The 24,949-nt window shown below is 42.2% G+C and overlaps 1 protein-coding gene across 2 annotated transcripts in view; it reads right to left on the bottom strand.

Moving 5' to 3' along the window:
* ash1l (ash1 (absent, small, or homeotic)-like (Drosophila)) overlaps positions 1-22,879 on the bottom strand; it is a 29,314-nt gene extending 6,435 nt beyond the window's left edge. The window contains exons 1-19 of one of the 2 annotated variants that reach the window (XM_067497902.1): positions 22,445-22,879; positions 21,471-21,566; positions 17,917-18,709; positions 12,736-17,146; positions 8,872-9,538; positions 8,624-8,758; positions 8,415-8,509; positions 8,065-8,138; positions 7,868-7,913; positions 7,515-7,623; positions 7,200-7,406; positions 6,894-7,040; positions 4,994-5,102; positions 4,702-4,851; positions 4,132-4,199; positions 3,171-3,337; positions 2,806-2,958; positions 1,658-1,712; positions 1,137-1,269 (exon numbers count right to left, since the gene is read on the bottom strand). In XM_067497902.1, coding sequence (XP_067354003.1) covers positions 1,137-1,269; positions 1,658-1,712; positions 2,806-2,958; positions 3,171-3,337; positions 4,132-4,199; positions 4,702-4,851; positions 4,994-5,102; positions 6,894-7,040; positions 7,200-7,406; positions 7,515-7,623; positions 7,868-7,913; positions 8,065-8,138; positions 8,415-8,509; positions 8,624-8,758; positions 8,872-9,538; positions 12,736-17,146; positions 17,917-18,522 — 7,332 coding nt within the window. In that variant the 5' untranslated portion in view covers positions 18,523-18,709; positions 21,471-21,566; positions 22,445-22,879. The remainder of the gene's footprint in view (positions 1-1,136; positions 1,270-1,657; positions 1,713-2,805; positions 2,959-3,170; positions 3,338-4,131; positions 4,200-4,701; positions 4,852-4,993; positions 5,103-6,893; positions 7,041-7,199; positions 7,407-7,514; positions 7,624-7,867; positions 7,914-8,064; positions 8,139-8,414; positions 8,510-8,623; positions 8,759-8,871; positions 9,539-12,735; positions 17,147-17,916; positions 18,710-21,470; positions 21,567-22,444) is intronic. The other variant, XM_067497913.1, reaches the window with a different exon arrangement.
* Positions 22,880-24,949: the final 2,070 nt, after the last annotated feature.

Here is a 24,949-nt window from a genome sequence, read left to right as displayed (position 1 = left end):
ATGAAGAAAAGAAAGCAATGACTGAGTAGGAGTAAGAAAATGCTGGAGCTGCAAGTTACCAGATTTAATGATATTTTGTTGTTGATTGGGCTCTTAAAATCTGTGTTTCTAGTAATAAAGACTGGATTCTGTAGCAGCCTTGGGCCTAACTAAACCATTATACAGGCCTTTCTAAAGATTCCTGTTATAAATGGACAGATCTTTAACACTGACTGAGTTTCTTCTTCTTCTTTTCCTTTCGGCTGTTCCCTTTCAGGGGTCGCCACAGTGAATCATCTGCCTCCATATAACCCTGTTCTCTGCATCCTCTTCTCTCAAACCAACTAACGTCATGTCCTCTCTCACTACATCCATAAATCTCCTCTTTGGTCTTCCTCTAGACCTCCTGCCTGGCAGCTTCAACCTCAGCATCCTTCTACCGATATATTCACAGTTTCTCCTCTGAACATGTCCAAACCACCTCAATCTGTCCTCTCTGACTTTATCTCCAAAACATCTAACATGAGCTGTCCCTCTGATGTACTCAGTCCTGATCCTGTCCATCCTCATCACTCCCAAAGAGAACCTCAACATCTTAAGCTCTGCTACCTCCAGCTCTTCATTTTGTCTTTTCTTCACTGCCACTGTCTCTAAGCCGAACAACATCGCTGGTCTCACCACCGTCTTGAACACTTTTCCTATCATTCTGGTGATACTGTTTTATCACATAACACCTGACACTTTTCTCCACCCGTTCCAACCTGCTTGCACTTGCCTCTTCACCTCTTTTCCACAATCTCCATTCTTTGAACCGTGGACCCAAAGTACTTAACCTTTTGAGGAACTCTATCAATGTACCTGTGTAAACCTGTGTTTTGAATCGAAGGATCTGGGTCTAAATGTAGTTATATCCCATTTATGCTCAGGCAGGAACTATCAAGGGGATACTTGTAGGGCTTAATGCTGCTAACTAGTTAAACATAAACACCACAGCAACTACAATTTATGTCATATCACAAAAGGAGGAAGCAACTGTGGCTGATATCAGGATGAGGGGTGGACATTTTTAGAGAAACAAATAAAAATGTCTTAGTGTAGTTTTCATTTTAATCAAAAGGGAATTATTAATGGTACAAACTCATGGGACATCTGCCTACCTCAGCATTGCGAAATACTTTGAGCATGTCTGTGTCAAATGCTTCAACAGTCTTGTAGTGGCCAGTTAGGATTTGCTTCTCAATGGTGCTCAAGTCCAGGGGGTCAGACACCTTCTCATAGTACTGGCTGTTCCTGATTGCACACCAAAACAGCAGCATTAAGTCATGTTTTTGTCAAACAAACAACATTAATTTCAAAATGAAATACATCTAAGCATCAACAATTCTGCAGATTTATACAACAGCCCAGCGGAAGACATATAATCAGACCAGTTCATGAAATTGTCCGTAACATGTAGCTAAAGGAAAAAAAAGTTGGTATTGTCTGACACAGTGATTACTGTCAATACTGGACAAGAATCAAAGCACAGGCTGTCACGGCTGAAATGTGAGGTAGAAGATAAACTGTTACACTATGTGGGTGTTGTACACTGATTGACAAGATAACACGGTCACTCTTCTGTGTTGAAAACAGTAAAACATTGCGAATGAAGTAGTCAACATGCGGGCTTGTATCTCACCTCTTCCGAGATGGAAGGTTTACCAGTGGAGCAGCAAGTGTCTGGCCAGATGAATCTGTAGTAAGATAAAAGCATGCAATTTCTTTCAATTATAGACCTTTTATTATTCAATACTTATAAAGAGGCATCGATAGATGTGTTAGGCTTATCAGGTCAGCCTAGAATTTATAATAATGACAACAATCTTGACATGATTTGATTATCTTTATTTCCGCTAACTGTTTATAATATTCTAGGCTGACACTCTTGCCAACTGAACTGCCTGCTTGGGTCCTTTCACATAATTCTTATACAATTGTTGTCAGGACTTTCAGGGGGTCATTCCAAAAAAACCTGAATCCTTTTCTGCCTGGTGAGCCTTATTCTAAGGTCTCAGAAATCTCATTTGTTTAAGCCATGACACTTCTAAAAATGGTGTAGTCAAGATCGGACTTTGATAGTAAGGACCCAGATATCTGTTCTTTTAAAAAGGCAGGGCCTCCCATACATAAAGCTGATTGCCATCCCATCAACTGAATCAGGTTACTTAAATTTCACTTTGAATTAAATAGATAATCATTAGGCTTTGCATACTATGCCACGCACAAATAAAATACGTGGGGCTGGATCATTTTCCGGCGTAACTAAATACAAAAATGTAAATTCTGGTCTTGGTTTGTTCCATTTCTGTAGTATTAGGAAAACATGATCCTGTTTTAGGTGAGATTTCTTAAGGTTTAACAAACTTTTGAGCAACAATATGAAACTAATGTGATTAAAAGCAGCAATAACTAAATAACTGCTATGCTATTTTCAATTCCTACAACATTAAATTTGTCTTCCATTTACACATTTAGCCAAAACTCACCTAAATCAAATTTTAACTAGCTTAACAGTTTAACTATATGCTTATATGATTACACAGCTGTCTTGTATTTCTATTGCTGGATCTTAGGAATGTTAAGATAAAAAAAAAAAAAACTGTCTGGAACCTGACTAAAATGATCATTACTTGATTCAATTTAAGAGAAAAAACATCTGTTGTTCTTGATGGTAAATATATGAATGGGTTTTTTGCATACCAGAGATCAACAAATCAAACAAATATGAAACTTAATTTAGAGCAAGAAAAAAGACATTTGTGTATGTTGCGCCGTAAAGAACCTAACCTTTGTAGCTGGTGATCATGTCGCAAATCTCTTTGAAGATGTGTGCAAGACGAGCAGTACGAGTGACTTCTGTGTTTTCCTCAGCAGCAGCGAGTCTTCGTGTGCGAACCGACCGTGACGTCTGCAGAGCCGAGAACTGTGTCAGGAACACATCTGGAAAACAGGGATAAGCATTACACATCAAGTTCTTTAAGACAACTGAACTTTTAAGATAACTTACTTGTGAAGTACATCCTCAGCAACTTGTGTGCAGCAGTGCCACCTCATTTATGTTTGCAAATTTAAACTCTAGCCATTGGTTCTTCTAAACATTTCTCCTTGCTTTGTCTAAATATTACTTTCTCCTCACACCTTTAAACACTCACCGGATTTAATGTTGCCATCATCACGGATTACTCCTCCCCAGCGTGTATACATGGACAGGCTGCCAGCATCCCTCTCTCTCACACCCTCTCTTTTCAGCATCTCTTGTTTCTCTCTCATCTTCTCCCAGTTCCTCAGGAGAAATACTCGGTGCTTTAACACAAAGTTCCTGATGATTGAGAGACAGTACAGGAGTGTGATATCGTCTGCTTGACCCAACATCAAATAACACCTCACATTACTTCAAATGAGCTTTGTTCTGAGTAAACATTCATTTGAAGCATCAATTAAAAAGTTGCAGATGCCTGTGGAGAAAGAAGGTTTACCCATGTTAAATGTTAGACTCTACTAACAGGCTGCACAGCTTTGTTACATAGCTAAGTGGATTGATATTGACTCAGAATGGCTAGATCTGCAATTATTCAATTGAACAAACAGATCTTTAAATCTGTTATTTGCCCTAGACTCAAGGGAAATTAAGAGTTCTCGGGGTACCAACATCATTATTAAAATTAGTGTACAAGGGTGGTGGGCAATTAACAAGCAAAAATACAGTTTTAAACACTGTCCTCCCTGGCTGCAATATATTGCAAAGTTGAGTTCTTGCCATCTTGCATACAAAGAAGATTTAAGGTAGTATTTGAAGATAGGTAGATCTGAACAGGGACAGAGATTTCATAAAGAAGTGATTCCTACATTGAAACAAATATGGACACCTTCGAATCTTTTTCAGATATAAACAAATTTATTGATTTAATCAAAGCAACTATCTTGTTGACTCTCTAACTTCACCGATGGAACTTATCATTATCAACGCATCATGCCTAAGTGAAAGGTATGACCATCAAATTTATCCAACATATATGAATGATTTTTTACTTACAACAAATGATGGCTGGATATAATTATTCTATTCTATTCTGTTTCTCTTATATGTTGTCTGAGAGTTTCTGAGAGTTTTACCTCTCTCTGTTGGACATGGGCTTCATGAGATGAGGGTAGAATTTGCTGCTGTCACTCGACTCTTCCTCCTGAAAATAAATAAATTAGGGATAAACCATGGTTTGGATCTTAACTGGAAACAATACTTAACCTAAGAACATGTTACTTCTATTTTTAATGCCAGGTTCAATAAAATTTAGCAACTTTGACACTTAAAATTTCAAATGTAACATGACAAACTGTTCAATTTTAGACCACACAATTTAGCCTAATTCAAACTTTTAACATTTAAGGTATTCTGGCTTCCTTTCTTAAAGAGCTTGTGGCCCACTTATAGTACCTTTGAGAAACAAACAACATGCCCTACGTGAAGACTGCACCTGATATTTGCCAAGACCCTACTAGACCCTACAAATCTTTTATTAAACCAGCAAAATTAACAAATAACTATGGCATATAGTTTTTACATTTTAATCAAAATTGTTTAGTATTTATACAGGTACAGTATAAATATAAATCAGAACAAACCACTATGAACTCTGTCTATATTTCCTTGAATTTTGCAATAAAATTTTGCTTTTCATCACTCACTCTTTTCTTGAGTTGGTGTTTGGACTTTCTCTTCTCCTTGAGTCGTCCCAGCCTCCGAGTCCCTCCTGTCTTTCCGGGAAGACCATTAATACGCTGGCTTTTCCCTCCGATGATGCCCCTGCAGCTCTCTGAACCACACTTACACACTTGCTACAAAGTACATAAAAATAAAGTACAAAAAAGCCATGAGATTCAAAAGAGAAGGGGTCTTGTTAAATAGAAGCAGCTGCAATGGCATCTCTGAAAAAAGTGTTATTCCACAAGGAAGTCAAAATGTTTAATGGTGCTTCACCTGCTCCTCTGTATTGAACGAGTGGAAGTTGTAGTCATAGGTAAGCTCAGTACCACTAGTGATCTCCTTCAGAGCAAAGAGGCCAATTCTATACACCCCATTCACAGACCTAAGAGAAAAATAACACAGTCATACTCTGGTTATGTCCTCTCTAGACTTCAAACCTAATGTTTAAATATTGATGTTAGAGAGACAATTACATGAAAGGCATTTTAAAATGGGAACATAAAGAGGACTGTCCCGGTTTTCATTTGCTCGAAGTGACATTTAACACGTAATCCCCATTTTTATCCTCTCTTAACAGAGCAGTGCTAAAGCTTTTCACTATTCTTCTAAGAATAAAGCGCACTATTCTGTTTGCCAGCCACTTGATAATTTATTCCTTCAACGGGGCTAAAAAGCTGCTTCAGCACATTGTCTTCAGGTACTACAGCTGTATCTAAGGCCTGGCTGTATGTAATCTCTCTTCCGTGACAAGATGGATGACTCGTCAGGCTTTGTGATGAAAATCCTTCATTCTTGTCTTTTTTTTTGTCCAACTATTCAACATTACACACATACACACACAGAGTCCAGTGCACATAAACAGCTGGCTGTACTGAAGAGGAGGGTGTACAATATGACGACGCTTGTCTGTGGTCTTAATCCATCCACAATCAAATCTTCTGAGGGGTATATTTCGGCAATTAATCTTGCAGACTGATAATGTAAAGCCATATCACAACTTAAGAAAAAGCAAGTAGGTTTCCTTTAGTAGCACATGTAGGCCAGCTCAGCCAGGTCTCCAGTTGCAGTGGATTTAACCATGCTGTGAGAATGATCCCTTAGGAAACCAGTGAACTCTTTTGGCTTGGTGCAAGGCCTTTGAGCCATTTAGGCCTCTGAACCCTGGCAGAGAGTGACTGAGGTGATCTCATCAGATTACCACCACACAACCACACTAATAAGGTTGGGGTTTTGAGGCTGAGCATTCTCAGTACAATGAAGTGCACCTGCTACATGGGAGTTTGTGTAAGATTTTCACTAAGGACCAGCTAGGGCCTGACATTTCTTGTGACTCCCTACCCACAGACAGTAAAAGGGTGTAGCAGTAAAAAACAAAACAAAAAAAAACAACAAATCACACCATTCCAAATAGTAGTATAAGTATAAGAAGATTCACTCTAAATTGTGTTTATTCATAGTGTAACTGCTTCTCTGTAATAATATAGGTGTAGCCAAAGTGTTTTCTGGCAGATTCCTGTTTGAATCATACCGTACCAAAATATCACATCTATGCTGAATATCTGTGTCTATTTTATGTTTCTGTCTATGGTCAGTTTGCCTCTCACAGTATAAGACATTAAAAATTTTACCTAACTCATCTTGCACACAAATGGGTAGCAGTTAGGTAAAGGTAATAGGCCAGTCTATTTTTGAGTTTGTTAAGAAATATTTAAATGACAAAATATTTAATTATTTAATTGTTTATTTAATTATTATATTTAATTATGAAGCTGGAACTTTTTTCCAACTAGACTGTCCTATTCTCATCTTATAACAATCTAACAACAATCCCAGCTTCCATTTGTTTAAAACTCTATGTCCTCTTTAATATACTCTGGTGCTACAGATGTAGCTAGCAATCCTTAAATGGTAAATTCTATTGTTACACTAATCCTAATAAAAGTTAACATTGCTATTTACATAGTGCGAGTAAATTCATCATGTTTTCTTGTCAACAAAATCAAACAAGTGTAGCTTACACCAGTTCGGGTTCAATTATCCATTAGTAACAACTTGTGGCAACTGCTTATGCTCGCACCTGAAACGGCTTAGCCAAATCTGGGTTTTGGTAGGAACCCAAAAGCATCACAAGGACATTAGCAGGAAACTGATTTAAATCTGCCATGACACCCACCACTTCTGCATCTCGCAGTTGGGTTCGCAGCTGTGGTTTATGAAGCGTGCTTCATTGCCCATTCGGTAGCTGTCAATCACCATACCGCTATCCAAGTTCAAGCAGTACTGGCCACTGTGGGAGAAGTACTGCTCCATCATACGGCTCCTAAAACATGGTAGGAAATTTAAAGCGCAAGATTAAAGAAAGATTTTCATCAATTTGTGTCGAACAACGTTAAGTCCTAACTAAAGAAGTGCAACAGGTAAAAGCTGAATGTTCGAATAAACTTCTCCAATCAGTTACCAGCCAACAAGAATTTCTTACCTAAACTCCTGTTCACTGACCACTTCTCCCAGATACTCGATGATAAATTGTCCAGAGCGGAGAGGCTCTTTGGTGCGGATGCCCCAGCCCTTGCCCTCAGCACGGAATCTTTCCAGACACTGCACCCAGTCATGTCTCTGGATGTGCTGGTTGTCACACTGATCACCACAGGGGCAGGTGCTGGGTGAGCACTCAGCAAAGCTCATCCTGGAAAACAAAGGCAAAAGCAAAAATATAAAATGAGCCACGTTTATGGTAATTTTATTCCTAAATAACACCATAAGTGAACAAAGATATAAAACTCAATGTCTGTACCTATTCAGGCACTCATCCAGGCAGCCCTTTTCATTCGAGCTGTCAGGAGGTCTACAGTTGCATGTAGTTGTTTCATAACCAGAGAGAGGCTTCACGTCTACATAGACATCTGTGACAAAAAGAGAAGATTGCCATTTTACATGTAAAGTTGTTGATACTTAAAAATTGTGACCAGCGTATCTTTATTTCTTGTTTTGCAACCATTATGTTAAACTGATAACAAAGCATCCAAGAAAAACCAATAAAGAACTATCTCTGTGTCTCAAAGTGTAACATGGTAGTGGTAGCAAATAAATAGATCAGGCTTAACATTTTAATTTGGCAACATCACTGAAACAAAGTGGGACACTCACTTGATCTGATCTTTTTGTAAAGGGGAACATCAGGCCTCTTGTGAAGCTGAAACACAAAACCCAATGGTAAACACAAAGGTTTAATAACAGAAACAAAAAGTATGGGCCCTTTACTCAGGGTGTAACTTTTGAAACTACCCATCAGTCTTTCACATACAAAACCCAAAAAACATATAATGCTCCATATGACTGATCACCTGGTCATGTTTCCACAGCCATAAGATGTCATAAGGCAACTGGAAATCAATACGCTTCTGTCTCAGATACTTCCCTGAAAAAAAAACGGAAGGGGAAATTTAGGGAGTGACAATAATAATAAAAAATAAAATAAGGATCTTAATAAACTGACTGAACAGAGTTGAACACACCCACAGAACAGACCCACACAACACATGCCGTGACACACGCACATCACACCCACACATCCATGTTCTTTTGTAAATGTTCCATATTTAATATTTTGTCTTCCGTATATTGTCTGGGGTTGTGTGTTTCATTAATTTAATATACAAATAAATACATAAAGGCGATCCAATATGAGACCCACCAACATGTATAGGAGCTGGAAACAATCCATACTCATGCTCCCCAGGTATGTATTCTAGTTTCTCTTTCTTTAGTTGCAGAAGCTGACTTCGGGGGCTACATGAGGAGAAATAGTAAAATGTAAAAACAGTTAATAAGCAGCGTAGATAAATTGTATGCTTGTAGGTAAAATATAAGTAAATATTACTTTAAGATTTTTTTGGAACTCACTCTTCAGTCTTGTACACATCAGAATAAAGCCCCGCTTTCTGAAACTTTTTCTTTGGAGGTCTGGCTGCTCGCTTCTCCCGTTGGGTGGGTATAGGCATGGGTGGTGCTTGCTCCCTGGGGACAGTTTCCATTGACCTAAAAATTGAGCTGTGATTCAGTGCACTAGCACTAAATACTGATAACAGTACTTTCAGCTGAGACTCGTTGGTAAAGTTGGTAACGTGACAATGTGGTGAATGTTTTCTTACCCACGAAAGTGTTGGAGCTCATCCTGGGTAAGCCAACTTCTGCCTGTCCCAGTTCTGGACCTTGCCACCAAGTTGCCCAGGTTCTCCTCTCTGTCCGGCAATCGTTCTTCAGTCTCTTCTACTTCCCCATCCTCTTCTTCCTCCTCTTCTTGCTCTTTAGCATCTCCATCCCAGTGCTTCCTCTTCTGACCATTCCTGTGCTGGCCCTGAACTACTGACTCAATAGCATCTGTCACAGTATCTCCCTCCCACCCCCTACCCCCTACTGGTAGTTCTCCGCCTCTCTCTCTATGTCCGAACTGATTCAACTCAAGAGCAGGAGGTGGCGATGGCGGCGGAGAAGGTAACGGGTGTTTCCTGGGACGTCCAGGGCCCCTCTTTTTTACCACATTGTTACCTGTGCGAGCCTGTCTCTGCAGCTTTTTGGCACGTAAAATTTTGTTGACATGGTGAAGACTATGTTTAGATGGCTGGACCCGGTGCGTGTGATGGGGCAAGGAGGCATCCAGGCAACAGTCCTGAGAGGGAGAGAGGCATGAAGAGGAGGCAGAGCCATGGGAGTTAAACAGAGAAGGTTGGTGATGGTGCTGCTGGCGGTGGTGCAGGGAACCTTCTTGCCCTTCAGGGGTTGAGAGGGCAACACCTCTTGTCTGTATACCTGATGACCCTGAACAAAAAACAACAGTCCAAATTATTTGGCACAATGGAAAATGTGTACAAAAAAGATACTGTTTGGTAAAATGTAGGAGTGTGCAAACATATTTTTGTAGAATTCATGCTCAACATAAGGCTGAGTCACAAAGATGTTTCTCAGAGATTTTTATTAATTACCAAGACCATGTACATTGCAGCCAACACATTTCTGTTTTGAAATGACAAACCATAATCAGAAAATGGGTTTGTTTCCCAATTGTTTTTACAAATATGGAAATGTAATTAATAATCAGAAGCTATTATCTGATTTTATTTATGTCTTAAAATAAATTAGGTGTTAAATTTAGTTTGTGGAAACTTTGTTTCACAATTTTGCTTTTTTTACTTGTGTATTCAGTTAGTTAGTTAAGTTATTTTGTCTGAACCAGAAGTTGAAACCAAGAGCATAATATATTTTGGATTTTTACAGTACACTTTGGCAGAAAGTGAAAGAAAGATATGTATGGCCGCAGACAGAGGCTCCAACAGAGATCTAACGTTAAGTAAGATGTTTATATATATATAATATGCTTCCTACTTATTCACGTTCAAATGTTTCCTCTTTCCTTATTTAAAATATTGTTAAACTCATATTTCAGCCCTCCCTTCTACTTTCCCCTTCCTATATCCAGCTTTTGGAACATCAAAACTCTGTGCTCCAGTTTCCACAAACCTTCCACTGTCCTCTTTCTCTCATTAACATTGTTCTCTTGTTTACTCATGATCCTGTGCCTCGCCCTTCTTCTTCTTCTCGGTGTCCAACCTTAGACAACATTTTCCCCTCTATATCTCTAAAGGTATTGCTCATGACCATCAACCCCTGCACACTTTTAAAATTATAGTCAACTATTCTTCCATTAATTTCTTTTAATGTACTTGCCTCTATTTTACTCGAAAAAGAAAAAAGTAATGTTTCTAAATCCTACTCCCTGCTCATTTTATACAAATGCTTTATTTTTCAGGGGATTTATTTTTTTATATATTTAAAAGAATACTAAAAAAAAGACAAAAAAAAGAATACTAAACATGTCTGAACAAATACCTATGGTGAAAAACTTATAATAATTTAAATATCTTAAAAATATTAAAAGAGCAAGTGTAAGATACTGAAAGTTTAACTGACTTAATTATTAACAAGTAGATTAATACATCTACATTATGCTTGTTAGATTACTGGTATAAGTCTCTGAACACCATAAATTAGTGTTAAAAAAGTTTAATATCCAACTATGCACAAAGACTACCCGCAGTGAGATCAGAGCCCACACGTAACCCAAGTCACACAAGTGAGGCCCCTTATCCACACTGATTACTAGCTTATCACAGCAGAAAACAGGTTTCACCATCCCTGAACTCTGCCCTATTTACACATTTTGTATTAACACCTTGATATGTAGGCATGATGTATCATCAAGCAGGTGAAACAAGAGGCAACCCAATGTTTGGTACTGCAAGTTTAACATGACTTAGATAACACTACTGATGCAAACACACCTACATTATCTTAAAATCTGCACATTTAGGTGGAAACATATTCATACCCACAACAGCTGTTATCTTACTCCCAATCCAGTTGTTCTCTTACCAGTCTGCCCACACTTTCCTGTCTAAGTGCCATTTGTCTGACAGCCATTTGTCATTCCCCTCTTATCCTGCATGCCAGTCCAATCCCCACCTTTGGCCTCCTCTACCTTCACAGTGCAGTCTGTGACCGCTGTTTGACCCCTAGTCCTGTCCTCTAATCCAGAATTACCCTAGGCTGGTCTGATCGGCACCATGCTGCCTCAACAGAGACCTTACAGGTTCAAATCTAAATTATAGACATACATATAAACATTAATTAAGACTTCCATACAGTTCAAACCCCCTAATGCACACACACATACACATGCAGGCATGCATGCACACACACACACACACACACACACACACACACACACACACACACACATAAAGACATACAAAGAAGTACATCAGCCTTGATCAGAGGGTTTTCAGAGCTACACCAATGAACGGAGGCATGTTGTCTTACATCAGCAACATTAGCTTAGCCTAGGTGCTAGGTGTGCTGCAAGAGAGGACTAGGCCCCACACTGTAGGCTTTTGAGGGAAATGTCTACTAAATATAGTATGCTAACAAAACACCACCCCCCAGCAGTTAGATGAGCTCTGGCAGAAATGCTATATCAGCTGTGCAATCCTCAATCACAGTGAAGCCAAGTTGAGTCATTCAACATTTTTTTTCTTTTTTTTGACAAGCCTGTAACCACTAGTAAGAGCTACCAAATGTCAGAGAGTATGCACAGGGGATTTCACACACAGTCTTCCACAAAGACTTTTTTTTTACAAAAAAATTAGAGGGCAGATTCCAGTTAGTATTTGTCAGATTCAACAACAGAGGTATGGATTGCTCCGTGGGGGCCTGGTGGCTATGTGGGTAGAGCAATGGGTTGGGATGCAGAAGGTTATGGGATTAAATCCCACCCTACCAGGTGTGGGCAGCCCAGTCACCAAGGGCCACCTTGGTGCCGGTCTCAAGCCCAGATGAATTTGGAGGGTTGCAGTAGGAAGGGCATCCAGCACAAAAACACATGTCAAATCAATGTGCAGAACACGTTCCGCAGTGGCAATCGCTGAAAGGGACAAGCCAAAAGCTGAATAGCTTACCAAACCCATATAAGTTTATGGTTTCCAGCTTTACTTCCGCTTTCGGGCTTTCATTTTAATTGTATTTTACTTCCAGTCTCACCCCTTCTCAGTATCTCTAGTTTTACCTCCACAATCAACACTATTGCTTTCACTTGTGTTCTACTCTCTTTGCTTAAGCAGTTTTTCTGTTACAATCACCAGAGTGTCTGCCCACATGGGTTGACTCTCAAATGGGTTGTTTAATTGGGCCCTGTTATTATTGGTGTATGCACACACCACTACAATACGCTTATAGAGCTGCATGGATCACATGGGATTCAGTGCAAAAGAATGTGAAAATTTTTTTAAATAAATAAATAATAACAAATAAATAAAAATAATTCACTACTAATATTTCTACTACTACTATTACATGGTTTTGCTAATTTTAAATGACAAAACATCAGTTACAAACCAGTGGATGGTAACTGGAGGCAGCGTATTTATACAGACTGCTTTTTACTTTAACCAAACTTAACTTACCTAACTCTCTCCTCTCTGCTGATGTTGAGCAGTCTTTCCTCATTGGCCGGTCCATGCAGGAAAAACTGGAACTCTCAGGGACTACCTCAGCCTTCCTGCTCCTGGCAGCCTTCAACGTAGTGCGGGTGAGAGCAGAAGTAAAGAGATTTGTTAGGTTTGGAGAACCATGAACTCCAGTCTCTCTATCTTCTGTGGGAGTGAGAGGCTCCTCGTCGTCACTGTCTGAACAAACTGCTGGATCTTCAGCTCGTCCATTTGAGAAGGGACCCTGGCCAGGGACTACATGACTCCGCGAAAGCTTAGAGTAGTCTGTCTCAGAGCTACCCATCCTGAACCAGGACTCTACTGACTGATGACCTTTTGAGCTATTACCTAGTGCAAGCCTGGAAGGCCCTAAACAGGACATGGAGTTCTCTTTTTGCTTGTACCTTTCTGCTGAAGAAGATGAAGAAGAAGAAGGAGAGTTGGCAGAAGTGGCAGGAGCTTGCTTGTTGGCACTAGCATTGGATGTGTCTCTTCCAAAGCGACATCGTTGTAAAGAGTCCAAACTGCCTAAACTGCCCACTCGCTCTTTTGCTGATCCTCCAGCATCAGAAATCCCTGCACTAGCTCGGCTCCCTGATCCACCCCTTGCTCCTTCCTCCCTGTCTTCTTCAGAACAGCGTTCTCTGTGTTTGTGTCTGTGCTTGTGTTTGTGGTGCCAGTTGAATGAAAGCTCAGAGGACATGGGTGGGTATAGGACAGGGGACCTTCCTCCTCCCAGGTACTCCTGCCTAAGCAGTTTATGTTTTTTCTTGTGAAATTTAGAGGGGTTCAGCAGAAGATGGGATGGGTGATGATGATGGATATAAGATGTGGGGGGAGGAGGGGGGAAAGATGGTGAGTGGTGAGAGTGGTGCGATGGGGCTGTGTGGGGTGACTGGTGGTGTGGGTGAGGATACAGAGCACTAGCTGTAGGGTAGCCTCTATAATAGCCCAAACCTAAGGGCCCAGAGGAATAAGGAACACTGTAGGAGGGGTGGTAGAAGCCTCCACTGGAGAGTGGAAATCCTAGCCCAGGTACAAAGGAAACCTCAGACATGGACTCCCTCAGTTTGGGAGGCCGCCCTCGTTTCTTCTTCATGTCTGGTTTACGAACATAGTGCAGTGGGTCACAAGGGTATGCAGGGTGGGAGTAGAAGCTGCCAAAGTTAACCCTGAAAATTGTAGGCAGGAGGTCTCGATGGACGTAGTGATGTGGCGGAGGGCCACCTGTGCCACCTATGCCACCACTGGCCCTAATCCCCACCCCTGGAACTCGATTGGTTCCTGTTGCTATGCCTACTCCACTGCCAAGCCGGTGTCCTGTGGTACGGTGTGCTATCCGTATTTCACTCAGTCTCACAACAATTTCATCCAACTCAGCAAGAAAGTTTGGGTCATGTCGGCGGGAGCGCAGCTGCAGATACTTCTTCTTACGTTTCCTTTTTTGCCTCTTTAGCTTGTCATAGCCAGTGCAACCATGGCTGCGGCGTTTACATTTGTGCTTATGTTTTTCTTTATGTCCTATTAAGGATGACGCAGGAGCTGCTGGATGAGGTCTCCGTGGATCAGGCGAGGATCTTGCCCCATGGGGTGATGGAGAGGGTGAAGGATGTTCCATAAGCACAGCTGAGTGTCGCCGCCTGCCTCTGGAATTAAGGCCCATCCCTGGACCCAAAGCTGAACCGATGACCCCCGGCATTAACAATCCACTGCCCATCCCATGTGGCATCCCAATTCCACCTAAACCTGCCCCTCCAGCTTTCTCACCACGGTCAGATGTGCTGTTATTGTCTGTTCCTATACCACTGTCACTGGGCACAGTCTCCTCACTGTGTGACTCACTTACTGGTGATGGAGTGGCTTCTTTTAGCTCACTGAGAGGGGCAGGGGAGGTGGGATGTAGCGGTCTGGGAGGCGAAAGCTTGTGATAATGGTAGTGCTGCCTGTAATGGTGGTGGTGGTGATGGTAACCACGACAAGATGACTTTTTCTGGGTAGCTGCTGTGATCATCGATGATGACATCGAGCCCAGCCCTGGGTTGCGAGGGTTAGGGGCCGAAAACGTTGGAGGAGGGAAGGAAAATGTACTGTGGCTATGAAGGGGGTTAGAATAGTGATGATGTCCTGTAAAGTGTACTGAGCCTGGCTCCACAAAGCTGGCATCACTAATGGGGCTGTGGCCACCACTAGATTGTGAGAGGGAGGGGGAGGGAAACACCTCGGAAGAAGAGAGCGGGTGCTGTTGCTGTGAATGATGGTGATGGAGTGAGGAAGTGCTATTTGGGGACAGGAAGGGTTCTGGTGATGGCGCTGTAGCTGTGGCACTACTCACTGCTTTTGGTTTACGGCCTCTCCTCTTACCCATGTATATTGTGCCCTTTTTACTGACGTTAATTTGTGGACCTAGTTTTCCCCCAAAAGAAGCAGCCAGGGAGGACAATGACTGATTATTGGCCTCAACAGAGCCAACCACCCCACTGGTTGGAACCTTAGGCGTGTCTTCTGTTCTTGGGCCCAACAAGATTTGACTCAGAATGCGCTTCCGTTTCACACTTTTCATCTTATTGATCTTGCCTATAATAGTCTTCATAATAAGCTGCCCATTTCCTTTAGTGCGAAACCGCTTGTCTCCCATGTCCCCTGCCTCTGGAGCCAATGTGGGAGGCTGACCCTCCTGGGGTAAGGTAGGGGGAAGGCGCTTGGGGCGTCCACGTTTTCTAGGCATAGGCTTAGGGGGGTTTAAGTCCACCTCTGGGTGAAGAACAGGGGGGTCCTGCTCTTCTTTGGACTTGAGTAAAGATGAAAAGACCTTAGAGGGAACCAGCTTGTTAGAAGGGTGCCCATGGACTGGGGCATCAAGCCTTGGCATTTTTGACTTCGGCCTTCCCCTTTTCTTAGGCTGGGTCGGGAAGAGGTGTGACACTGGATTTTGTGGCACAGGATTTGGTTTGACCTTGTTTGGATTGGGAGGCCTGCCTACAGGTCTTTTAACTGGGGGCAAAGGCGTTTCCAAGCTTAAAGATAAAGGCATGGTGGTTTTGCTCTGGTCAAAATGACTGTCTTGGCTTTCTCTTTGACTCTGGGTCTTGTTCATAACACGGCTCCACCGTGGTTTCCTTCCTCTGCGTTTTTTTAGGGGTTTGCTGTCCTGCTCTGCGGGAGAGTCTATAGATGAATCAGGAGAATCATCTCTAAGAGGTGTTTGTGGGCTTTCTTCTACATCAGGTTCCGGTGGAGAAGGTGGCCTCTGTCTTACAGGCTCAGGGGGACTGCTAGTCCGACCGGATCGGCTACTATCCCAATTGGGACTGGGCTTACTTGGACTAGAGCTCTTGCCCCTCTCAATTCGCAGTGACTGATTAGTAGATCCCTTGTCTTTCCCTTCTGGCTTTCCGGTTGAAGGAGGGCACTTAGTTAAATCTCTGGGGCTGTCCCTGTCTTGTTCCCTATCATTTGCACTGCTTTCCTCTGCTAGGGCAGGACTCTCTCGTGCATGGTGTCCTTGTGAGGGAGCAGGGGAGCCCAGGTGACTAACTGCACTAACTGTCCTCTGCTCAGCTGAGATCATGGGAGAGGATGAAATGGGACATGATGGTGAAGATGTGGTGTGGGGTAGGCAGTGAGCAGGACGTAACTGCAGCTTAGAAAGGCTGCTGTTGGTGTTGTCATTGTTGCTGTCTTTTGAAATTGCTGACAGGCGGTTATTGCCAAAGGTGAGTGCTGGACTGCTGCTGTGACTACTGTTGTTGCTGCTGTTGCTGATGTTGTTTCCGCTACTGTTACTAGCTTTTCCAGGACCTTCTGTGTCCTCCTTCCTAAGTGGTGTCAGGCTGGGTAAATTTTCTAAAACACTGTCTTTGTTCCTAGAACCATACGGTCGACCAGGTGGCCGTGACACAGGAGGTGGTGGAGAAAGGTGGACCATTCGTGAGTATGTATTTCTATTGGCCATAGCCCTGTCTCGCTGCTTGGCTGTGGGGGCCATAAAGCCTGAGTTTGGGAGGGGAGGAGCAGGGTCAATCTTTGTGGTTTTGGGTGGCTTAGGGGTCTTTGATGGTGGGCATGTCGCAATGAGTTGAGCTAATTTCTCAGTGACTGTGGGTGTTCCCCAATTTTGAACACTTTTGTCCTTGTCTCTCTGACTCTCCGTGCTGTAGGTGTATTGAGGAGTTTTGACACATTCAAAGTTGGGTTCTTTTGATGCAGGTAGTGGTGGAGAAGGTGAAGATGTCCGAGGGAGGTGCTGTGGAGTTGATGTTTTCTTTGCAGAGGAATGCATTTTGCTGTCTGGTGGAGAGCGGTGAAGGTTAAGGGGTCTGTCTGATGCCGTGGAAGCTGCCTTTGTGTCTGATTTTGTATCAGACTTGCAATCCATCTTTGGTGGACCCTGAACAAACAACAAAACGGTAAGCTATTAATAAATAGTTAGTTCATTTCTTAAATATAATGACCAATTTTTATATGTGTGTGTGTGTGTGTGTGTGTATATATATATATACACACACACACACACACACACACACACACACCTTCTAAAAATAAATTTAAAATGAAAATGGAAAAATGAAATAAAAAAATTACTAATTCTGCTTAAAAGTACAAACTATGAATCTGCAAGTTGTGTCTTTATGCCAAATTATCACAAATTCCAATTCATTGGTAATATTATTTTGTCAAGTGCTGCTTCCCATGCATAGCCAGCGAAGAAGTTACGCTCAATTTAATAACGCTCATCAGGGTCAGACTGGGGACAGAGTGGGAGAGTTAGAGAAAAAGGTCATAAAGGGGAGGGGGTGGAGAGGACATGGTCAGGCAGAGACAGAGAATAAATGACAGACAGAGGAAGACTGAAGGAGGTGGCACATGATGAATAGAGACAGGCTAAAAGAACACAAGGACAAATAAAGAACACTTTATGCACTCCACTTCTTCTGTGCAAAAACATGATACTTACTTGGGTAACCTTGTTATAGACCACTGCCTTACTGATGACTAACTTATAACATTTTAATCAACGTAAATACACAAATCTGTGCACAAAATGAACATAAAAAAAATGGTAAACATGTTGACTGTAAATTGCATGTTCACTTTCATCAAAGTGCAAATCCATTGTGGAATCAAAATACATAAACTGACAATTATTTCCCTGCTTACCCTTTTTACTGAAGCGCTCCCATTCACTTGAGAGGTTGACAAGATGGTAGTGCTGGCGGGAGAAACAGCAGGAGGAGGTGGTGTAGGAGCTTTGGAAGAGGGGGTAGATGTAGATGATTGGGATGGTGTGTTGACATTGGGACTCTTCTCAGTGTCTTTTTCCCTGCCATGTGAAGGACTCTGGCTTTGAGTCCCCATTCCATCCACTACAGCCCCCGCACGGTTTCCACGAGTACTGCCTCCTCCACGGCCTGTATGCCTCACAGTGGCCCTGAAGGCTGGTCGGCACACATAATTCTCCAAGATCTTTGGCGGCTTCTTCATGCGCTTCGCTTGAAGGCCAATCTTAAGTTTGACATTACCCTCAGAAAGGCTGCTCTCTTTGATGGAGAAGTGGGACTGGTCACCGGCGGGGCCTCCTGAAACACCTGTGCCTGCCCCTCCAGCACCAGCAGAGACTGTAACGACTCCTTCCTTCTCCCTGTCTCTCTTCTTTTCCTCATCATCTTCTTTTTTTCCACCTCCTCCCTCCTTCTCTCGCTCTCCCCCAGTACCTGAAAGAAGAGGTGGCGGGGTTGCAGTTCCCCCATGAATCTTCTGATCCATCAGAAATTTTGTAGGTGTGCAGGTTTACAAGGGAGGGGTGTGTAGGATGCCAGGTAGAGTTTTTGTCAGGGGTGGGGGTGGAGGGGGGAAAGGGGGAGGGGGGTAAAGGTGAGAGTGAAGCTCTCCTTGTTTTGAGTTGGCTTCTCTCCCTTCCTCGTTTGTCCAGACCTCTTTTTCCGTCCTTCAACTGTAAGAGTAGAAATGGGTATAGGAGGGAGAGAGAGAAAAGGAGGGTGGAGAAGCCAAAAACAAATCCAATATTAGTCAACGCAACATCGACCAGTCAGATCATCAGTGACAGTTTTAAACAGTGCCCTACATCTGAGAAGTAAAAAATGTACTGAATGATAGTGGGGACCAAACAGGGAGCACATTTGTATCATCTATTTGGCTAGAGGAGGTCCTTCATCCTGTCTGGGTGACTTTCTATAGTGTGTTCGTCCTCACAGCCAGAAACAATCTGTGACCTATTTACTCTGCCAAAGCTCTACTACCTGAGAATTTTAACCTTAGTTTCAAGGACTCTAAATTGTTCACCTGAAAACTACAAAGCCCACAGATTCCAGTGTAAATGGTTAATCCCACAGTTTGCACATAAGTTGCAGTGAAACAGCTTCCCGTGATCGTGGAGGGTTGCTCATACTCCACGTTAGCAAAGCAGCAGAGGGCAGCACATTTCTTGACTACGCTCCTTAGAGGACAGTCCAATTCAATGAAGTTGTCTACAATTCCCCATGGCCACTGAGTGATTTAATGCGGATTCACCCCCAAGCAGGTGCTTTCTGGGGGTGAAGTCATTTGGAGGCTATTCAGAACTGTGACCTCAGCAGATTGGGCCCTCTGGGACTACACAGAGGATCCAGCCGCCTTTTTCAGCCTTTGCCAGCAGCAACTGAGAGTAAGTGATAGAGCGTCAACGTGCCGGCGGTTTCTCTGTGCCCTACATTAGTAAAAAGCACTAAAGGAGCCACTTAATGGAGGCTCAGAGAAGTAATATAAGTCATCACATCAGTACATCACAGCAAGACAAAAAAAAAGGAATATGCCCTACTCAGAGTTTAGACCATGTTTGTTTTGGATTATAACTGTGGAAAACAGTAGTAGAGGGTTTTTTTGTCAAACCACACAGTAAACGCAGCTCAGTTTTTGGAGTCTGGCCTGTAGTTCCCCCACGCCCTCATTCTGTGTTTACTTCAATTACTCACTCCATTTCGCCTCAAAACTGCAGACTCCCCCTCGCTACACATACCAAACTCAAATCACACGTCCCTCTGTGCTTAACACTCCATCAATCTCTGTGTTCTTTCACTGTTTTCTTTACGCTTTTCCATCCTCTTTCTCCTCTATTTCACAAACTTGGAAAGCAAGACGAACAGAACACAAACTAAAGTCACTGTTCCTACTTTAATCAGAAACACATTTCGCCCACCATCCCCCATGTTCCCTGTGTCCTTCTTACGCAGAGTGACAAATATTCTCCTCATTCTTTTATAGTAAATGCTTTCAGTGTTACTAGCTGCTTCCACAGACGGACAGCAGCGAAAATTAAGCCACAGTAGTACCTAAGTCCGTGAGAGGCTACTGACAGAAGTCTAGAGAAAAGCCTCCTGGAGAGTCAAAACATTCCTCTCACCTCTAACTAGCTAAGCCATGTCACTTACTGGCACTTACTCGCCTGTAAATGACCTGATACAAGGCAGAATGACTTTCCAATGTATGATTGATATGCTTTAACAGTAACAGATACTGTTTTTATGTTAAGCATCTAGACACTTTTGTATTTACAAAGCAGTTAAGAATACATTTCAGTCATTTTGTTTTTTTACACTCATACTGCAAAACAACACAATAGCCAAAGTACTGGTTTTAAAAACAGATATCAGTCATGCCTGTCTGCTGTTTGCCTGACTCCTTTAATTTCAGAGCAATAACCATGAGCTAAAGCAAAAGAAAGGATATAAAAACACAAGAACAAATTAATATGAAAAACAGAGGATCAATAATCAATATCAGGCCAAGAAACTAACAAATGGCAGAGCAGGCAGGAACGTAGTAAACAACTTCCCGCGCCCCCTCCCATTTCTTTCCTCCCCTAACCCTCCCTCCTCTCTTTTGCACACGTTGTTCATAACTGCTGATTTCCCTTTGGCCATAGCGATAGTAACCAGCCCACCCGCCCCACATTATTCACATGTGGGCTGGAGTCTGCACCTAAGAGATCCGTGTCATTTTCAGGGCTTTACTACAACTTTAAAAATAAAAAGACATGCACAATGGGGAAAGCAGCCAATTCCGAAACTACAACCATTAGGCTGTATTATCTAAAAGGGGAAGTGCACAAACATAACCGTAACGACCACGGGCTTAAATAAAACAAGGCGACTGTAGTGTTTGAATCTCAAAGATAAAGACAGTAGAAGCTGCGATAAATCGGACCGCAATGACAGGTGTCAGTGAGACAAGCACAGTGCAAACATCCTCTGTCGCAGACCAGAAGTTAATTTAGTAATTAGCTTATAATAATAGCACATAAATTTGTGTTCACACTTTTAATTGCTTATGCAAAAAAACGTGGTTGACCTGCGGAAAACTGAATAAACGAACTAACGTTATCTGCTTTCGGTTTCCTGTTCAGTCAACACTGCCCCTCAAGGGAATAACTCAACAGTCTACAAGCTACGGTCACCCGCAATTTTCACTGCAAGTACTCATATAGTAACTCAGCAAATCCATCCCCGTTTAGTCATACACATAGTTACTGTCTCAATCGAAAGGAAATCCTGCCTCAGAGACATGGTTTTTCAGTTTCTCAAAGTCGTTCAGTTGACAGTGTATGCACTCGAGAAATAATTTAGTAAACATTAGACTATAGAATCCACTGAAAGGGCTGGAAAAAAGGAACAGTATATAATATGATTTAGTAAACTATATGCATCATATCCGCTCACCTTTGTAATTGTCCAGAAACGGTGTTCACATTATTTGGCTCTGCTTCCTCCCTTCGTGTGCATCACTTTGGTGGCCGCATATTTATCTTCAAAGTGCTAAATTGCCGAAAACCAAAACATTTAAAAATATATCAGATTTGGCGTATATTGCTGCTTTTAAGTTCTAAAATTAAAACACGTCCCAAATCGAAAGGCGCAACTTAAAACATAAGTGCCTTGTCCCTTGTATTTAAACTATTATTGCACGACAAATGTTTATGCCGATTGCAGGCGTGCCAGATGGGTTATAACTTGGTAATAATCTTTTATGCAGCCACATGTCTCATGGAGAAATCAGTGCACACAGCTCTTGCCCATCTACAAAATGTGATTGTTAGCCTTGCCAACTCTGAAACACTAAGTTGAGATGGTGTAGCGTTAACATTAAGCCCAGATGCAGCAATTAAAGCATCACCCTTCAAATATGTCCCAATATTCACCTTAATTAGCATGCACTGTAGTAAAGTAGTGGGAATGGCGTGGGCACTTAGCAATTAATATACCCCGCGTATTGCGAAAGGGTTGTGTTTATTTTAGAACAAGCTAGCTGCTATCATCCCTACAATAATAGACAGTCTGCGCTGCGTTTTGTATCAATGGCACTGGCAGTGGCTAACTAGCCATCTATCAGCAGCCAGTTTGGGGACGGTGTGGGCACATTTCGCCGTGCACAGCATTAACTTAGATTATATGTAGCCTGTAAATGAGTAGTAAACGCAGCTTTCATCTACTTTGTGCGCAGCGAGTGAATATGAAAAAAACCCTGGACAACTGATGTACATGATCCTACATCTCCGTCACATTCTCATAGGCACTCGTGTTACTACATCTCAGCTACGATAGCTAACGATGCACTAGCAAGTTAGCTAAACCACATAAATCCCCCAGCGTTGGTCCATAGACGGACGCATAAATAAATCAGTGGAAATACATACGCAAAATGTGGCGAAATATATTCCAGTGGTGTAAAATAACAGATGCTGCGCCGTGTAGGTTATTAAAAAACACTAACTGTCAACAAAATGGCGGCTGCGTTGAATCAACAGAGACCCGAAATGGATCGTCCTCTATTTCTTCTTCCTCGGTGCTTAAATCCCTTTTCCTAACAGCAACTGGTGACTCTGATATTTCCCGAAATGCTCCGAAATCCACTCTGACTCGCCGTTAGCTGGGCCTGGATATGTCAAAACGGGCCTCTCTCGTTAATCGGGCCTCCATGTCTGCTCAGCCCGTATCGCTACTGTGTCGGTACAACACGGGCATTCTCAGTCGCGGAGAGGAGGGAGGGAGAGAGGGAGGAGGACGGGCCGAGAAAGGCGGAGGGCAAGAGGAGAGGGGCGGAGAGGAGATGGGGAGAGCAAATGTCGGTCCTATGCGGTTCCTGCGGTACCAACTCATTGAGAAAAATGTCTGTGAATCAGTATTTCGCTCTTTTCAGTTGCCACCGAGAGTTTTCGGCTGGGCGAGGGTGTGTTTGCTGGTATGCAACAGTCAACTGTCACGCTGGCGGCGCCCGGCCAAAGAGAGTGTCAACATCATCTTACAGTGTATAAACAGGACAGGAGCAACGGGAGCCCTGCAGCCTATAAATAAATCATTCTGCTCTTTAAGCACGTTGTTGTTCTGCTCTGTTAGAGGTAAAACATTCAGCCCGTTGACTAATTATCAGCTTGCTGACGTAGACGGACAGGTTCACGTTTTCCAAGTGTGTCGTAAAACACCTGTCGGCTGTGAATACCTTGCTGTAGTCATTCTGGCCTCAATAGATTTTATTACACTGTCCATGTAAATGATTAGGGACACAATCCCCAGTCTATTCTTTGTGCAAAAAATATATATAAATACATACAAAAACTTGTCCTCGGGGATAAGTTGGGGTGAGACGATCATCTAAAGTTAGCAATGGCCATGTAAATGTAGATAATTGTGTACTAACGACTTTATAATGCAGAATGCCTCAACCTAAGCTTAACGAGTAAATGTGTTCGGCCACCACTGTTTTAGGATGTAATATCTTGCAGGGCTTCTGTTCAGCATGAATAATTAGAGAAAACCTGCTGCATTGCTCATGTGGACACCCATCTATTGTTTCAAGACAGACTTGAAAACACTGAGTTATATAGCTTTATAATGATTGGCCATATTTATAAGGAATTATTCTGGAATTTAATGCTAAATATTTTTGATTGCAGCTTCTCAGAAGTGAAGGTTTTTGGCTTGTGTTTGTTGTTATCAGATGGCAGTTTTCCGCTTTTCTATTGTAAGGTGTTGTCTAATAGGGATCCAATTATATAAAATAAAACATCCTGTCTACCCTGTTCCATTTAGGGTGGGTAGATGATGCACATTACAGCTGAACACATTTGAATTTGGCGGTTGAATTTGAAAGAGGAACAAGAACTTTTTAAGACCTAAGCAGAGGAGGAACAGTCCTTTCTTTGAGAAATTGTCTTATTTATACTAAATTGTCTTATTTGTAAGACTGACTGTAATTTCCCATTATTTTAACTAAGGTTTTGTGACCCCAGCAACACCGAAGGGTGAAGCTGCCGGTTGGTTGGGAACAGGGCAAAGACAGCGGGAAAGACTAGTTACACTAATGCTGTTTGTGAATGACTCCATACCTTTGCATCGTTTCAAAGTAATACTACCTAGTTTAGACCTTATTGCAATTTTCCAGAAGGTAACTACTTGTGTGCATTTGTAATATCATACTAATTGTTTGATGGGTATAATGCTAATTAGTAACATTAGCATGGCGTTGGTGTATTTATTGTTATTAAGTACTGTCTAAAACTAAAACCAGCTCAGTGTGATAGTCTGTGAGCATTTAGCTGACAGAAGTGACTGAGGAGAGGACATTTGCATTTATTAGACAGAGAGGAGCAAGTAACAGCCTTGACCCTGTGAGCAGTAGATGCCTTCGGCCTGATACAGCTATAGTCCCGACCTGAAAACCCCAGCCAGAGATCCGAGTCCTCCACAACCTCCCCCTCCTTTCCTCCACTGTTCTGTTTGTGCTGCGCTCTATGAACCGGTGAGTACTGTACAAACTAACTCTGTGTGTTATTTTTGTAGCTTTGAGCAGATGAAGCAACCATTAGCTGACTCAGGCCTGTATGTCGTAAATTATTTATTATTTCAGTTGCGGTTAAACCATTTATTGTCACATTGCCTCTGCTTTAGGTTACATGACAGTGACTCCACAGCTGGTAACCTTTGTCCACACTGCACGTTAAATTGCAGATTTATGTCATATATTTAAAAAAGAGATGTTGCATATCTCAGAGGGTAGAGAGGAGACAGGAAAAAGGTTCATGTGGAATTTACTAATTAAGAAACTATGAAAATCCAACCCTAAAATTGAAGTGGTTATAAAATAAGTGAGATATTTTAGAATGGAGATAAGCAGTAAAACTCTGCTCATTTAGGGAGTCAAA

The sequence above is a fragment of the Channa argus genome, chromosome 1 (assembly GCF_033026475.1).
Source record: "Channa argus isolate prfri chromosome 1, Channa argus male v1.0, whole genome shotgun sequence".
Taxonomy (NCBI): Eukaryota; Metazoa; Chordata; class Actinopteri; order Anabantiformes; family Channidae; genus Channa; species Channa argus.
Note: the sequence above shows the minus strand (reverse complement) of the source record. Positions and strands in the feature narration are given on the sequence as shown.